The 17,941-nt window shown below is 37.6% G+C and overlaps 2 protein-coding genes across 2 annotated transcripts; one reads left to right on the top strand and one right to left on the bottom strand.

Annotated features, from left to right (window-relative positions):
* The first annotated feature begins 47 nt into the window (after positions 1 to 47).
* man1b1b (mannosidase, alpha, class 1B, member 1b) lies at positions 48 to 10,797 on the top strand. The gene is made up of 14 exons (XM_039658531.2): positions 48 to 359; positions 1,260 to 1,406; positions 1,521 to 1,629; positions 1,709 to 1,806; positions 1,935 to 2,083; positions 2,752 to 2,840; positions 3,025 to 3,204; positions 4,128 to 4,276; positions 4,372 to 4,560; positions 4,644 to 4,834; positions 6,421 to 6,541; positions 6,635 to 6,829; positions 6,973 to 7,104; positions 8,560 to 10,797. Exons 2-14 carry the CDS (start codon positions 1,308 to 1,310, stop codon positions 8,764 to 8,766), a joined length of 1,908 nt encoding a protein of 635 aa, XP_039514465.2. The 5' UTR covers positions 48 to 359; positions 1,260 to 1,307; the 3' UTR covers positions 8,767 to 10,797.
* Positions 10,798 to 10,989: 192 nt separating this feature from the next.
* Positions 10,990 to 16,638, bottom strand: dpp7 (dipeptidyl peptidase 7). The gene is made up of 13 exons (XM_039658532.2): positions 16,401 to 16,638; positions 16,111 to 16,252; positions 15,882 to 16,021; positions 14,911 to 15,074; positions 14,579 to 14,714; positions 14,398 to 14,479; positions 14,149 to 14,315; positions 13,827 to 13,887; positions 13,621 to 13,739; positions 12,690 to 12,846; positions 12,446 to 12,510; positions 12,178 to 12,248; positions 10,990 to 11,245 (listed from the first exon to the last, which is right to left on the bottom strand). Exons 1-13 carry the CDS (start codon positions 16,473 to 16,475, stop codon positions 11,134 to 11,136), a joined length of 1,491 nt encoding a protein of 496 aa, XP_039514466.2. The 5' UTR covers positions 16,476 to 16,638; the 3' UTR covers positions 10,990 to 11,133.
* Between the last annotated feature and the right edge of the window lie 1,303 nt (positions 16,639 to 17,941).

Genomic DNA, 17,941 nt, shown 5'->3' on the forward strand with positions numbered 1-17,941 from the left:
TTTAGGTTTCTATGTTTGGCGCCCTCTGGGGGATCATTTAGAAAAACCACAAGTAGCTACTAGTGTGTGTACAGTTCCAACACGCCTCCTTACAACTGGATGTGTATCCGTCTCCAGGAAATCACTTGAAACATCAGCTAAGAAAATGGCTGCAATATGATCCAGTTAATCCTTCGTGGTTTTCAAACGTGTCTTTTGAAAGTCGCATGGTATTCGCCACATAATTCGATTTTTGTGAGTGTGACTGATCGCCGGTGGACCCTAGGCCCTTCAGGGATGCCTCGGACCGTCGTGAGATCCTGAGCCGACCAGAGCTCCGCTCCACACAGCTGGAGTCTCGACATACTTCAGGAAGAGAGGTGAACGAGTTTGAACTGCGCTTAAGCCCACATAAGTCATGTAACGTTAGCCAAGTGTGAGATTTATTGTGTTACTAAATCGAGGAACTGCACTGTTTTTGTTCTAATTAAAATATAAATAGTTTTAGGGATTATTTAGACCCGACATAATTTCAAGTCAGGTTTTAATCAGGGAGAAAGCGTTGTCTGACAGTTGGCTCCACTGGCTGGGAGAACCGGTTCAAAATAACACTTAAGTTAATCGATTGAAACTCATTTATATTTATGGTATTCTGCCTCTGTGGTGGAAATATCGCTCTGAATTACTCTTACTTTTTTTCTGAACTATTTATTCGTTCGACGCCGGTGATATGAGAACGAATGACTCGTATGAGTCGGTTCTTTTGAACGAATCAAACGTTTTCGAAGTGGTTGTGAGTCAATGATTAAAATTTGCTACCCGTTTCTGTTTTAGTATTTTTTTCTTATAATATAGTTAGATACTTTTATTCAATTTGTATTTAGATAACTAAATTGGTTGGACAATGTGTGTCTTTTGATGTCAATTGTCAATAGGGTCTCATCAGCTGATGGTATGAAGCAGTTTTTAGACTTGCTCGGTAAATTAAATATAAATATTTGATGTTAATCAAAATACATCATAATTTATTTATTTCATCGACGTCTGTAAAGTGTTAAATGTAAACGTTATAAACGTTTTTCTGTGTCATCAGTACTGTGCCAGTCTGCTGCCCACGCAGCTACTGTCAGCACAGATTGTGCCTCAACAGTCAACACTTAGCTAGTGAAATGCCTATGTATGTAGACAGCACTTTTAAACGTTATAGTCAACTCAGAGATATTGTACAGGTAGGCAGCTTTCTTGGTTTTGAGAAAGCTTGTTTCTCTCGCTGTACACAGAGACCTGCCCAATGAGTTTATGAATAGTCTGGAGAGAGACAGGGAATCATGCTTTCACCATCAAGAAGAGATTTTGTATCTCTGACTCTCAGTGAAAGCGGCAGCTACACCAACAGCAAGCAGTGGCGCCGGCGGTCCTGCTGGAGGGTGAGTTTATTTACATGATGGTTTTATCAATTAGTATCTGTGTAGTGTCTTTGTTTAGTAGCATTTGATTGCAAAGATCTGATGATTCTACGATCCCCTTGGCTTTTTGTCCAGAAATGGAAACAGCTGTCCAGATTGCAGCGCAGCCTGATTCTGCTTACATTGATGCTGTTGCTGGTTTGTGGAATCGCCATATCTCCCTCTCTCATGGAACACTGGAGAGGTGAGCCGCTACACAACCTAATATCTCTATCGAGGTTTGATTCTGAAGCTTATACCTCCTCTGTGTTCATGTTTTTCAGGTGATACAGTTGGGGGGAACAGGAACGATGGGAAACAGCGATTTGTTGGTGACCTGAAAAATGAGTACAGGTCCATTCTTCCTGAGCCACCCTCTGAGGTTTGAGTGACCCATTTGTTTCTTGCCCTCGTTTTATGAGTAACCCGATAATGCAAGGTTACAGGCTGTGCTTTGTGGTGCTTTTTGCAGTTTTTGGCTGTAACCTATGTTTTCCTCCTGAAACACAGAGAAAGGACTACCGTAGACGTGGACCTCCTTTCTTGCAGAACCGTTTGCAATTCAAAACAAATATTTCAGCTCTGATGGGAGAAGAAAATCATGGACCGGACCTAAAGAATGCAGATAAAGGATCGGAGGGAGGAAAGCCCATCATTAGGTTTGATTTAAATGTCAACTACTGAAACACAACAGCATGTGCATTTTGTCTGATTATAGGTATTGATAGATATAGAGTCCCCAGATTTAACAAAGTGAGGCTGAAACACTCTTTTGTGCACCAGGCTATCTTAACGTCGAACAAAAACATTCAATCAGAAATCATGAGTACTGTGAAGGTGTTAGATGTATAAGTGTTATATTGATTGAATGTATAATATGTGATGTTTAAGTGAATGTCGTTAGATTTGTTGGTCCCACTTTATATTAAGTGGCTTTAAGTACTATGTACTTGCATAGGAAAATAAGTACAATGTACTTATTGTGTTCAGGTTGTATTGTAAAACACTTTTGCTGCTATTGAGGTGTGATAGGGGTAAGGTTAGGGACAGGTGTGGTGGTATGGGTAGGTATCATGGTGGGCTGAGGTGTAAGGGAAGGATCAACTGTGTAATTACAAATGTAATTACATGAATTAATTACAGTTGTAATTACATGCAGGTATTTTCAAAATATAAGTACAATGTAAAAACATGTATGTACACAATAAGTCCAATGTATCAAAGTAGTAACTTCAATGTAAGTACATAGTACTTAAAGCCACTTAATAAAAAGTGGGACCGATTTGGGTAATATTATCATTTTTGTTTATTTCTTACATGATTGTAGTTGGCGTGGAGCTGTGATAGAAGAAGAACAGGCTTCTGATACTGACACCAAAGACACAGAAAACCAAGATGGCCCAGCATTAGCACGTGGTTTGTTAATTTTTCAACTACATTTTTTTTCCTTTGATATTGAACAGGAAAAGAGTCAGTTGCTAAATCTATGAATACTTTTTAAAATATAAACACATTCTACATAGCTGATCTGCCTGAATAAATTTGTTTCTTTTTCTGGATTGCACTGAAGCAGCTGTTTCCTGTTTTTTGTTGCTTTCAGCTGAGAGCAGGCTGGAGGCTGTGAGAGAAGCTTTTAGACATGCCTGGAAGGGTTACAAAGACTTTGCTTGGGGTCATGATGAGCTCAAACCCATCTCTAAATCATATGGAGAGTGGTTTGGACTTGGTCTGACCCTAATTGATGCTTTGGACACCATGTGGATCTTGGGTCTCAAAGAGGGTAATTTAGCTTGCTAGAAAAAAAAAATACATTACAAAAGCCCACATAGAACAGTCTCCTTTTCTCAAGATCCAAAATGCCTTGTGGCATGAACTGGAAAAAAATCCAGTCCAAGTCAAAAGGCATTAAATAAATAAATAAATCTTACTGTATACACAGTATATATTAGGGCTGTCAGCACGTTAACGGATGTGATTAATTGCATATTAACAGCTACATGTGAATGCATTTTCTTTCTTATCCCATCTTAAAATCAAGACATTGATATAAATCTACAAAAAATACACTTAAAGGAGAACTCCGGCGAATAATGAACCTTTGGTCTAATAAAACATCGGTACGTAGTCAACCGTTCTCTGAGATTTGTTTTCATGATAGTCTTTCATGAAGTCGATCCCCGAACCCTGTTCATACAGTTCAGAAGTTCGCTGAACTTCATACAGTTCAGATCACTCAGCACGACGTTCGTGGTTTGACTTATCGAGACTATTTTTTAAGATGGCTCCTGTCTGTATACACGAAGTGAACTGTCTACAGTCTTCATAAAGTATCTTCTTATTAAACGGTCTGTACACTTACACAGTTCTCAATGCTTCGTTTTGCATATATGGAGCCTCATTATGTTACTGCGTTAGTGTGGGGCTATTTTGAGCCTTGTTAGTGGTATAAACTAGCGATTTCTTTTTACTTAGTCAATGCCCCCATTACTAGCATTATACGCTAAACAGTTTTTAGAGATAAAACCCTTTACATTCGATTATCATGAAAACAAATCTCAGAGAACGGTTGACTATGTTTTATTAGACCAAAGGTTCATTGTTCGCAGGAGTTCTCCTTTAACCTACTCATTTTATGATGTGCCCTGAAGTTGTTTACTGTGTATGTGATGTGGCTTACTTAATTTACATAGATGTTTTTGACAGAGTTTGCAGAGGCCAGGGAGTGGGTGGCCAAAGAGCTCTCCTTCGATAAAAATGTGGATGTTAATCTTTTCGAGAGCACCATTCGTATCCTGGGGGGCCTTCTAAGTACTTACCATCTGACCGGAGACCTCATGTTCCTGGATAAAGCTGTGAGTAATAAGTAAACCCCCACCCCCGGTAGCTCAAAACATCTCTTCTTCCTGTTTCTATGTTCTTGTAATTGGATGCAATAATCATTTTTCAGAAAGATATTGGCTCCAGGCTGATGCCCGCCTTCAACACTGCCTCTAAAATCCCCTATTCTGATGTGAATATTGGGAAGGGAACGGCTCACCCTCCGCGATGGACTTCAGACAGCACCGTAGCTGAGGTCACTAGCATTCAGCTGGAGTTCAGAGAGCTCAGCCGACTCACTGGAGACACCAAATACAAGGTGGGTGGATAGTCTTTCACAGTTAAGAACAGGTTCTCAGTAGAACAGGTGGTTACTTATCATCCATGGCTTTCTTTCTGTAGCTTGCTGTGATGGAGGTGATGCAGCAGGTGCATAAACTGGACGGAAAGCAAGATGGGCTGGTGCCGATGTTTATAAATACCAACAACGGGCTGTTCACCCATCAGGGCATTTACACGCTGGGCGCCAGGGCTGACAGCTACTATGAGTATTTGCTGAAGCAGTGGATACAGGGAGGCAGGACAGAGAACGAGTGAGTCGAGGGTCATGTATGTTTGGACGTTATAGTTTATTCCTATTGGGGTTGGGTCAATACCAGAATTTTGGCTGTGGAATGATGACAGCCCATATATATTATGTATATGTAAATTAGTCCTGTCAATCAATACAATTAATTAATTCGATTAATCAATTTTTTTTTCTGTGATTAATCGCAATTAAAAACATACGTTTTTAACATATTTTATAATGTAATAATTCCAGTTTATCTCTGAATGTAGAAACAACATAAAGACAGTATTTTAAATACCTGTTTAATGGCGTCTTTTTATGAATGAAGGCCAGTATCACTAAGACCCCATTTACACCTGGTATTAAAATGCGATCTGTATCCAGATAAGTTATCCGGATAATAAGTACCGATTACACCTGGCCACATAAATGTGTTTTTGCAAAACGGATATAAATCCGATCTTAAACTCCCGCGTATGCAGATTTAATGGATTGCACGCCACCAAAAGCAACAGATTTGAGCTGCATTTCGTTGATCATCAGCTAATTTCCAAATCAAAGACATCAATAAAAGAGTGGAAACAGCGCTGGTAAGATAATTTCGTTTCTTTACTTGAAGATGATTGTGTGTTAAGCGTCTGTGACTTACTTTCACTTTTATTTGCGATGTTTGCACGTTGGCTCGATGAATAGACGCTCAGCTGCTCATCTGCGGTGATGCGTGTCGCAGTAGCGCCGTCATATCTGACTATAACATGACATATAGCCTATATAACAAGCTCACTCGTTTATTTTTTGTCTTTTTGGGAGGAGTAAAATATACATATGTGGTTTCAACAACCAGATTGCGTTTACACCTAGTAAAGATCCGGACACAATGCGAGCCAGACTACCTCCAGATGTGGTCAGGCAGATCCGATCGCGATCCGATCACAACGCATTTACACCTTGCATTAACATGCGTTTTTTATTATCCGGATAACTTATCTGGATACAGATCGCATTTTAATACCAGGTGTAAATGGGGTCTGATACTAATACGGCTACTGATGTCATGATGAAAAGGATGCCCCTCCACCCCCAATTTTAAACATTAAATTATATCCATTTAACATTACAGTGTAATTAAAATCTATCAATTAACATTTATTAGGCTTCAAAAAATACAACAACTTTTAATTTAAGTGACCTTCAAACAATCCTCACATAAACCCATAATAAATGTCATATTTACCTTTGCCCTTCTGTCTAACAGGTAGGAAATATACAGAAATACAATTAAATAAAGTTATCAAACAGTCTGAACTGCATAAATTATTAATTATCTGCAGATTAATCCTTATACTAAAAGTCCTACACAAGTTATTTAGTCAAGAGCAGTCTCTGTTCCCTTTGTTCTTTCATTAACATTAATGACAGACAACATGAGTGGCTGCTGTCGCTTTAAAATCTGACGCTACTGCACATGACGCAAATCTCACACACGTCTCATTTTCTCAACTCTTTGTTCATTTAAGACTTCTCTTATGAGGAGACTCGACAAAACGGACATATTGACAATTGAGTGCTCAGTCTCTTTTTTAATTATTAAAATTAGTTTGTGTTCAGATTGCTAGATGACTACCTGCTGGCCGTGGAAGGGGTGAAGAAGAACCTGCTGAACAAGTCTGTTCCTCAAGGTCTTACATTTGTTGGAGAGATGTCCCATGGACACTTCAGCCCCAAAATGGTATGTTTGTTCTCAAAGAATAACAAGACCTTCAATTTCAGAAGAGTCAAATAGCTCATCTAGCCCTTTTTTCTCCTTTCTCCTTTCTTTTAGGACCATTTGGTATGTTTCTTGCCTGGCACACTGGCACTGGGGGCACATTACGGCCTTCCTGCTGATCATTTGGAGCTGGCAAAACAGCTGATGGAGACCTGCTACCAGATGTATGCCCAGATGGAGACGGGTCTGAGCCCGGAGATAGTTCATTTCAACATGCATGAGGGGAGCACAAAGGATGTAGATGTAAAGGTGAGCTGACGGAGAGCTTTAAGTTTTCACTGCTCTCGGTAGTATGCTTTATGAATATTAGTATTAGACGTACTTTTTTACTAGTAGTATATGTACATACTTTGTTTGAGTATGTGAAATGAAATATTTGTAATATCTTGCAGATTGCTGACCGGCACAACCTTCTGCGGCCAGAGACTGTGGAAAGCCTCTTCTACTTGTACAGATTCACCCAGGATGAGAAGTACCAGCAGTGGGGCTGGGAGATCCTACAGAATTTCAATAAGTACACACGGGTATGTGAGAGAGTGAGAAACTGTTCCAATGTTACCTTGAGGTGTTTTTAGAACATGCAAAATAGTGGAAGGAAGATGCATCCAAATTTACATGTTTTCCATTCTTAAGAGTATGCAAGATTCAAAACTAATGTAAATGAACTCATAGAAAATAGTTTGCCAAAGGTGTCTAGACGGTGTAACTGGTGGATATTTGAAGTGTGTGCTTCTGAATTCTTTTCAGATAATATTGCTCACAAGTTCACAACCCATTGCTCAGTTGAAGTTTTTCAGCTATTACAGCAGGTTTTTTAAAAGAAAATTAAAAGAAAACGTTTTTTAAAAAGAAATTAATACTTTTATTCAGCAATGGTGCATTAAATTGATCAAAATTTGCAGTAAAAACATTTTATAAAAGATTTAAAATAATTGCTGTTCTTTTGGATTTTCTATTGGTCAAAAAAAATCACGGTTTCCACAAAAATATTGAGCAGCACGACTGTTTTCAACATTGATGATAAGAAATGTTTCTTAAACAGCAGATCAGCATATTAGAATGATTTCTGAAGGATCATGTGACACTGAAGACTTGAGTAATGACGGCTACATTTTTAAAAATTATTATTATTGCAATAGTATTTCACATTATTTCAAATTCAATTTTTTTTTTCTGTATTTTTGTTCAAATAAGTGCAGCCTTGGTGTGAATAAGAGACTTGTTTGAAAAATAAGCTACACTTTTAAAGTGTACTGTATATGCAAATGAATCAGAGGGGTTTTTAGTATAAAGATGCAGTTTTATGATGTGGCAGTTTGTTCCTGTACTTCAGGGGTGCCCAATCCTGCTCCTGGCGATGGACTGTCCTGCACAGTTCATCTCCAACCCTAATCAAACACACCTGAATGTGATCCTAAAGACCTTAATTGATTGCTTCAGGTGTGTTTGATTAGGGTTTGAGATGAGCTGTGCAGGACAGTCGATCGGCAGGAGCAGGATTGGGCACCCCTGCTGTACTTAGTATGCACGTTATCAGAAAAGTGCATAATTCTAGTGAGTAACACAACTTTGTTTTTTGTTTTTTCAGGAAAATTCATTGAAATAAAATCTCAAAAGGTCATAGAAAATGTACTTAAACATCCTTATCCATTCATCATGAAAAACCATGGAAAGTTATTGGCCAGAAAATGTCTTAAGATTATTTTTCATACTGGCTCAAAGCCAAACCTTGGTGCTCTGTCAGAATGAAAGTGTGATATTATTGGCTCAGTTCTGAATTTCATATGTCAGATGTATTGCTACTTGGCTTCTCATATTTGGCTTGGTTTATACAAACATTGCCTTGCTCCTTTTCTAAATGTACTTCCACTTTCTCTCTGCATTTCTGAACTTAACATTCAGCATTCAGTTCATATCAACAGTTTACAAGGATGTTAGCAAATAACTCTGTTCTGACTCATGTGTCCCTCTCCCCACAGGTTCCCACTGGAGGTTATACATCCATAAACAATGTCTGTGACCCAGCCTATCCCAGCCCTCGAGACAAGATGGAGAGCTTCTTCCTGGGTGAGACGCTCAAATACTTCTACCTGCTGTTTTCCGAGGACCCCGACCTTATCAGCCTAGACAAGTACGTTTTCAACACTGAGGCCCATCCTCTGCCCATATGGCCACAAGCAGAGTGATGGACCCACAAGCACACGTTGCGTAACCAAACACACCTCTCTCTCAGGGCCCTGGACACATTTGATATCCAAACTGCCATCTTTTTCTACACTAGGAACTCTTTTCTTTTGTAATTGAAAGTCACTTTCTGGTGAAATAATTAGAGCCATGACAAAAATCTGTTTTTAGGTGCGTAGTTTCTTGTGCTCTGGATGTTTCTATTAATAGAGTTTCTCTATTTATGCTTCTATGATACTTTGATTAGCTGGGCTGCTTAGATAACCAACTGAATCAATATGCTCAGTCTCTCAGCCCAAGCACACAGACAAACAAAAAGACGTTCATACTGTGAAACCTTATGGGGACTGCAAGCACTTTATGGTGTGTTTTGGGGGTTTTAGTGTGTGTGTGTGTGTGTGTGTGTGTGTGTGCGTGCGCGCGTGTATTTTCGTTTAATGAAAGAACCACTGCTGTTTTTGTTGTGGGGAGTCTTTCTTAAGGAGTCTATTTAGCTTTGTAAATTTATTTTTCTTTGCAACATAATTATTTTCATGGTTTTATTAGTTTTCCGGAGCATTTGGAATATGTGGTTACACTTTACAATAAGGTCTCGTTTGTTAACATTATTTAAAGCAGTAACTAACAATGAACAATACATTTTTTCCAGCATTTATTACTTTTTGTTAGTGAATAGTTCACTGTGCATTAACTAATATATGAACAGATACAACTTTTTATCTTTAAAAAAAAATGTTCATATGAACATTAAGATCAGTAAATGCTGTATAAGTATTGAACATTGTTAGTTCTTGCTTACTAATGTAGTTATCTAATGTTAACACAGTAAACCTTATTGTAAAGTGTAGAGAACATTTTTAAACATCTGTGTTATTCATCAATCTGAATGTGTCTCTCTTTTTTTTTTTTTTTGAGCCTAAAACCCCATTCTTGCTGTGAAGGATTTTATTGCCATTCCTGTGGATAGGAGAAATGTCCATGTTTGGTGTTAGTTCGAGGATTTATTATTTTGTATATTAAAAATCTCCTTTTGATGTTAAAACTCGCTAGCAGGTGGTCATATGAACCATTATTAATGTTACTAGATTTTTATTCAGTTTTGTCCCATTTTTTGTGGTAAAGTCTTTTAATGGAGCATTAATCAAGCACAATGTTTTTTAAAAAAAATAAATAAATAAGGGTCTTTAATATATTATGGCACATGTAGTTATCTCACTCTTTCGCGGGACCTACATCAGATAAGAATGTGTCTGTAGTATTTTAACATGTATGATGAACTTAGTTTCAACATACCGTATTGGTCGAATATTTTGTGAAACGTGAATAATTGGATTTTGTTTTTTGGGGTTGTTTTTTGTAGAATCTTCAAAATTCCAAATGTTTTAATGCAGGAAGACAAATGGAATGTTTAAGTTATTCATTCTTTGCTGATTACAGATCAGTTTAAATAGAATAGAATGTACAGGACGTCTTAAGGTTACTGATAACATGCAGGGCTACCAACTTTTTGATCATCAAAGAATAGACCTGTTGTTTACACAGATCACAAATGTATTATGGCATTGTATTTGAAAAGCTGGTTGAACATTACGTCTCACTGTGCCGAATCTTACAGTAATATTATCCAGAGGTTTGTTTAGGTAGTGTATATACACATTACAGCTGTTCATCAAGGGCTGAACATTGACTGGTTTCTCGACGTCGTACTGTGGTGAGGTGTTCTGTTCCGCGTGTGCCTTTACATACAGAGCAATGATGACAAATGACTATTTTCAAGAGAAATCAATCTATTCTAATCATCTCATTCCTGTTGTGAAGCTATTTATGATTCTCTTTTTTTGTGAATAAATACTTGTGATTATTTATAATTCAGTGTGTAAGTGATAGATTAACTTTCCATCTGTATACCATTTCTGGGTATTTTATTATATTATATTATGTGTGAGAAGTTGAAGACAGCTTGCTTGTGTAACTCAGATTAAAATGAAGGGCTTTTCATGCCTCACTCTCAATTGTTGTGCAAATGTATTAAATTATCATCTGCTTCATGCATATTGACAAATCAGCATAGTTCCGAATCATTCATTCACCAAAGACGTGCCATGAATTTGAAAGAATATGCTAAAACGGGGCAATAATAATTATAATGTGGTACAGCTGTATATATTCCTTTGAATCACCACAACTCAATCTGGCAATTTCTAAATGATGATTTTCGACAAGAGTGAGCTTGTACATTATGAAAATGTTTTTTATTGACAAATTGATATTTCTGGATTTAATATACATCTTTTTAATGTCCATTTGTGGAAAATAGATGGATTTATTCCATATTTTACAATTTCACAAATGTTGAAATAAATTGTACATTAAATAACTCGTGGTGTTTTTTTCCTTGCCGCCTTCACCCATTGAGCAATGATTTCAGACTCCTTCTTACGAGCCACAATCACAGACTCGGGATCAGCAGGGTTGGACTCCCTGGGGGAAAAAAATAAAATGAGTAATTGCGATTCCAAACAGATTTTCAACACATGTCTCAGTCAGAATGCATCACTCTTATGATAATGTCAAAACCGGTGACGGAAATGCCTGAAGGAAATGCCTGAAGTATTCAAACAGTGATTTAACAGTGACAGAAACAGTGAAACAGAAGATTTCGGTCGGTACATTACAATATATTCCCATTCTTCTCCGTCACAGAGTTTTTCATGTGTGAGGGAGGAGACTGTATATATTGTATATACTATATATATGTATATATTGTGATGTCCCATGTTGTGGTCATGGCTTAAATCGTTGGGTTCTGCACGGTGACTAAAAAGGGCGCTTATTTGGAGAGCGAGATGATGGACCTCCATTTTTCCTGCATCTGTTTTGAAAGCCTTATAACATACGTGTGTAAGCCTACGTCATTACCAAAGCAACCCGTGCAGATAGGTTGGTTATGTCTGTGCAGATGATTTGCCTGCAGTCTGAGGCCCTATTTACACGAGAACGCTCGCGGGTGAAAACGTAAAAATATTTTATCGGATGTGCCTTTCGTTTACTCGCCGACGGCGTTTTTGAGGCTTAAAAACGCAAAAAAGTGAAACCACCCTCCAGAGTGGAAATCTTAAAAACGCTCCACCGCCGCCTTCCCGTGTAAAACGGTAAAAACGCAAAAGTCTGCTCGACAGTGAAGGTTGTACGCAGGCGCGTGGACTTGGTGGTGTTGTAGTATGCGCCGCCTGAAGCGCATACTACTTTGAATATCACACACTTTGCGTCACCATTTGCACGCGGATTTCCCACACAAAACGCTCGTCTAAACGCAGAATAAAAAGTGATGTCGCAACGCCACTTTTGCGTTTTCTCTTCAGAATGGTTTCCGTGTAAACATAGCCTGAAAATAGCCTCAGTTGAACTCGCACCTTAAATCCAGATGATGAGCTCCCTCTGGTATGTTGATTGCAATCAGTGATGGGCTGAGTGTCTTCCTGATCTACAGGTGAAAATTCCATTAAATATTTTACAGAGAAGAGCAACAAAATACCCTTTATTACAGAACAAAGAATTAAAAGTGCACTCAGTGTAACAAGGGAATTACTGAAATTAACTATTATGATTATTCTTAATAGAAAAAAAAAACAACTTTATATTTAAATAATACATTTAATACAAGTCTTAAGTAAAACTCACCCCTCCATTTGCCCAAGGATCAAGATCCCCATTGGAAAATATGATATTGCTTGCAGTGGAGAGATCTAGAAGAGATAATTCAAATGGCTGCAAGAGTTAGCTCCAAGTTCACTGCAATCATCAATGAATATTAAAAGGATAGCAAAGACAAGTGTATCCTCCTAATGCATAAACATGAGGTTATTTAATTTTTTTATTTATTAAGAAAAACACACTTATCCACAGTTTGGTAGTTCTAGCTTACTTTGTCCCCAGAACTGGGTCTTGAGCCACCCTGGCCGTGGCAGCACCCCCCATCTCTTTGAGCAGTACTGTTCCCTCTGCTGCTTGGTGAATGTCATCGCTGGGAACATGTCTGTCACATTGTTGCTCTCATAGCACATCTCGATCTCAGTGCAGGCCTAAAAAAAACATTTTTATATACGATTACAAGTGAATATTCCAATGTAACCCAATACATCAGAGAGAACTGCAAACTTTATTTAAAAAAAAAAAAATCATAGAGAGAGAGAAAACAATATAGAGCTGGAAAAATGAGTCCTAAAAGCTGGAAATGAGTTAGCATTTTGAACTTCCAGTTTCATTGTCCTGAAGTCAATGTTTTTTGAATGCGTTTAAATGCCGGAAATGTGGCCTGTGGTTATTAACACAATATATTTTCATGTTTTATTCTATGACAAAATATATCAATAATACCCATCTCTCATGATATTTTTAAAGGTGCTGTAAGTGATGTCAGATTTTTTAGGCCCAAACATTTGTCACATACAGCAAAATCTCCTCACTATCCGCTAGCTGCCTGTCCCCTAAACATACTTTAAAAAAAACGCTGTCTATGCAGACAACCCAGGCTCCACAAATGGCAACAAAAACAAATTGCGCCAACCCACTCCACGAAACATAACAAACTGTTCCAGCCAATAACTGACAAGATAACCCTGGGGGTGGGGTTTGAGGGGGGGGGGGGGGTCAGTGCAGATGAGGAGGAGGGAGGGTAAAATAAATGTTTTCCTTAAGACTTGTGTGAGGTCTAATAATACAAATTATTAGCATAAACATGTGAAATTACGTTTATGATCTTCTCTAATCGGTGATCAAGGCTCTAATATTACAGTGAACCTTCAGCATGTACCAAAAACTAGTATTCATGGTTTAGTGAGAAGTCATCTAGGTACCTGGTAATCCCATGCATAGCTGTTAAAGCCAAGGCCACAGCCGGTGGGGTCGGCACACTCCACATAGAGACTGTACAGGTCATAACATGTGAGCTGTCCAGTGGAATTATACACAATGCCTGTGGGGGTAGGAACAAAATTAATGCAGAGCCTTAAGTATATATATGATAAATAATCCAAATCTGTGCAGAGCTGCAGTCATTTACCAACAGTATCTCTGAGTGCCAACATAAGATCAGTGCCACTCAGCATGGTTTCACACGCCACCTGTCAAAGTAAAAAAGAGACTGAACTTTATCAGTGTGTCCAATAACTGCAGGAACTGTACTAGTAAGCCATTTTAAATGGAACCAGATGGGCGTGGAATGGTTTAATTTGCTCAAAGCATCAGGGAAACATTTGTTTAACACTATTAGGTTTTGCCTTCTGGATTAAAGCCTTGCAGAGGCACACTTTTATTTTTCATGCTATCCCCTTCCCATTTGGTGACAGAGTTTGCAAAATTCACGCTTGTGATAAGTCCAGTACCTTCACAGGGAAGGCTGGCATGCTGCCCATGAAATGAGTGCTGTAGGGATAATCCAACATGGCCAACATGGTGAAGGCGTTGCGTAAGAGTCCGTTCAGCTGATTAATGTCCTTTGGGGTGGAGGGTGTTTTACACAGCGAGAAAGCAGATTGGATACGGGTGTAGTCTACGGAGGATGAACAAAGAGCAAGCCAGTGAAACAAAAGCAGAGCGTAATGGTTAAGCATCCTGAGTGAAGGGGTACATACCTTTCTGTTGAGCCAAAGTGTTTAGCTTCTGGAAAGCTCCTTTCACCGCATCTCTGCAGGCAGGGTTCATCTTCTGGAAATCCTGAACAAGCAAACAGAACACATCTTTTATTTTGAAATTATAGTTTTAAAGGCATGTTTTCAAGCTAAAGTGCCTGAAAGGAATTTAATATGAACTTACAGCAGTGACATCCTGGAAAAACTGTGTAGAGTCTCCAAGACCTGCGGTGGACAGGATGGGAGCGCTAGCGGCTAACGCACCAGCAACAATATTCGGGTATCTGATTCTCATGTAAACGCTCAACATTCCTCCATAGCTGACATAAAAACAGACATAATAATAATGTAGCAAATAATGTCTAAATGTCATGACTAGCAATTATTATTGCATTATATAAAATGACCATTAGTTATGATGATTTTTAATTAATTTATATTAATTATATTTATCTATGTGTGTGAGTGTGTCAGGGGATGATGGGTAAATATAAAGCTAACAGAGACCCCACCCACCTTCCACCAAAGACGATGACGGGACATGTCTGAGCTCCCAGTTCCTTCTTTAGCTCTGTGATCATGACCGCATAGTCAGCCAGGGCCTGCTCCACTGTCAACAGCCCCACCTCAGGGATATTAAATGAATCCTTCCCGAACGGAAGAGATTTTCCATAATATCTCTAACGTTTAAATCAAAAGTAAACATTAATGGACAGGTATACACTCAAAAACACAGAGAAAACAGCAATGTTGTGCAAAAATTCCTGTGACTTTTCAGCATCATTACTCCAGGCTTCAGTGTCACATGATCCTTCGGAAATCATTCTTGTATGGTGATAAGTGAAGTAGTTAAAAATCTATTATTATTATTATCAGTTGAAAACTGTTGTGTTTTTATTTTTATGTGGAAACCATGATACACTACCATTCAAAGGTTTGTGGTAAGATGTTTTAAATAATTTATTTAAATTAATGCAGCCAGATACATTATTTTGATCAAAAGTGACAGCAAAGACATTTAAAATCTTACAAAAGATTCATGTTTCAAATAAATGCTGTTCATTGAACTTTTCATCATAGAATCCTTAATTTCTTTTTATTGAGCACAGATAATAATTGCTAATAATTAAGAACCAAATCAGCAATGATTTCTGAAGGATCGTGTAACAGTGACATAATGAAGTCATGGTGGCTGAAAAACAAAAAATCACCTTTGCCATCAGAAGAATAAATTATATTTTAAAATATACAAAAATCGTATAATTTGAATTGTAATAATATTTCACAATAAATATATTTTTTTTCCTGTAATTTTGATCGAATAAATGCAGTCTCTGTGAGCATAAGGGACTTCTTTCAAAAAACATGTTAATCTGAATTATTTCAAACTTCTGACCAGTAGATTGTTTGACTGCATTAAGTGGACATCTACACTTTTCTAATGTCTAACTTCCTCCATGGTCATATGATTGAACAGTAAATCTTACGTGCTCAGCAAATATCACAAGGGCTCCCTGCACTGCTGCCAGCTCTGTGATGAAGCCTGAATTCAGTGCAAACTCCCATATGTCCCCCTCATTGCCAGTGTAGAAAAATATGGGTCCATAGGCTTTCTTCCAGTACTGATCTAGAATAAACACACACTGCACTTAGTATGAATATAATTTAAAAATATACAGTCTAATAGTATGAAAAGTGTGGCAGACACTACAGTACCTGTAATAAGGTAACGTTGCTCATATGTGCCATTGCCAAAGCTGTTGTAATTGAAGTGGTCTAAAATCTGTTTAAAATACATTTCCTTGAAATCAGCAGCAAGGTCTCTGTGAGATGGGATGACCTCATTATTGAGCTTTTCCTTGAAAAAAAAGACAATTCCAAAGAACAGTAAGGAATAACAGATTAAAGAATGGTCTAAACTGTATGAAAACAACTGGAACAGCTAGCCTGTCATAATAACAATACAACTTCAAAATATACAACTATAACTGGAGATCAGAACTTACCTCAGATAAACGTGTCTCAGCCTTTCCACCGAGGATCAGTAACATGAATCCAAGGAAAAGCAATCGTGCAGCCATTCTCACAAAGACCCCATAGATCAAGTCAGAATTCAGTGGACTTTAAAGAAATCTTCACAGCCTAGTGTTGATTGTCATGTGATCACATTAGCTATCATGTGACTTTCGTCTTATGTTACAGACAGTCGTCTATCTCTGTTGGAATAAACGTTCATGATTTACGCTGTTATCAAGTTAAAGGTTGTCTTAGCAATAAACCTAACAATTTCGCAGTTTAACAATAATTTGCATAAATATTTTAAGTTTTAGTCAGAGTAAAACTCAGGAACGATTTCAAAGTAAAAGTCCTCATGCATTTAAATAAGTGACGGTCAAAATGAGCGGGTTCGATTATTATTAATATTTAATATTATTATTATTATCATTATAAAAAGCTTAAAAACAGAACCTATATAGAAGGACAAATAAATACATACGTACATCTTGTGGAATCCATAAGTGAAATCAATTTTTAAAAGGGCAATTCCTGTCTGATGCAGTCATAACACATGTAGGTTATTGAGCTGTTTGTAGCCCTAAAATACAGAAGACAATCATTTATACAGTACATAGCCTATGTCTAAAAAGCTAGTACCCACCTATACAACCGAATAGCCTTCAGGTTTGAACTAACTAATGATTGAGCAGTGCTGCGCAGTTCGATTCATATGGATTTTACGCAATTTACAGTTTTTCCATAAGAGGTATTGAAAATTTTGATTTGTTTTAAAATGATGAATTAGGCTGTAACAGTTAGCAATAAGTTTGGTATTTTCTTGGATAACATAATTTACAGTTTGTTAATAATATATTGATAATTACATATTTTATATACATTAGTGCCTGTGTTCTTGTGTAACCATTGAAACGTAGGCTACACTGTGGGTAGAGATTAGGGGTTGGAGTCTTGCTCAAGGGCACCTCAGTCATGGGCATTGAGGGGGGGTGAAAGCGCAGTTCACTTTCAACATTTTCCCTGTCGGTATTGAGAATCGAACCTGCAACCTTCAGATTATAAATCTGACTTTTTTAACCATTAGGCAAGGACTGCACCTTATTTAAAATGTTTGCAGATGTTGTTTTAAAAACAGTGTTGGAGGAGCCCTAGGTGGATTATTTACAAAATTTTTGGTTATAGTGCCATGCAGATAACACTGGCAGTTAAATGAAAGTAGATTTGCACATTCCTAGATATTTTACATGTATCTCAGGCTAAATGAAAATCTGAAAATAATATACTTAAAACCACATTATATGTCCCCAATTAATCCACATAACGTGTCTCCATTTAGAAAGAAATGTTTATTTTATTTTATTTATTTGAAGATACTGTGGAATTAAACGTAATTAAATAACCTTAAGGCCTCGTGTGTTTGATGGAAAATCTAAAACAGTAAACTTGCTGTGAAAAAAAAAAAGGTAAAATAAAAAATTTCCTCCCTCCAGTCTTTTTCTTGACTCCTTCCCTATAAATAAATAAAAAACCT

This window comes from Pimephales promelas, chromosome 4 (assembly GCF_988280905.1).
Source record: "Pimephales promelas chromosome 4, fPimPro1.hap1.1, whole genome shotgun sequence".
Lineage (NCBI taxonomy): Eukaryota > Metazoa > Chordata > Actinopteri > Cypriniformes > Leuciscidae > Pimephales > Pimephales promelas.

Coding starts and splice junctions, on each gene's coding strand:
- man1b1b (XM_039658531.2), top strand. CDS start 1,308: ATGCTTTCACCATCAAGAAGAGATTTTGTATCTCTGACTCTCAGTGAA. Junction 4,835..6,420: donor GGAGGCAGGACAGAGAACGA/GTGAGTCGAGGG, acceptor GTTTGTGTTCAG/ATTGCTAGATGACTACCTGC. Junction 6,542..6,634: donor GACACTTCAGCCCCAAAATG/GTATGTTTGTTC, acceptor CCTTTCTTTTAG/GACCATTTGGTATGTTTCTT.
- dpp7 (XM_039658532.2), bottom strand. CDS start 16,475: ATGGCTGCACGATTGCTTTTCCTTGGATTCATGTTACTGATCCTCGGT. Junction 16,253..16,400: donor CTGAGACACGTTTATCTGAG/GTAAGTTCTGAT, acceptor TTTTTTTTCAAG/GAAAAGCTCAATAATGAGGT. Junction 15,075..15,881: donor TTGTGATATTTGCTGAGCAC/GTAAGATTTACT, acceptor TTTAAACGTTAG/AGATATTATGGAAAATCTCT.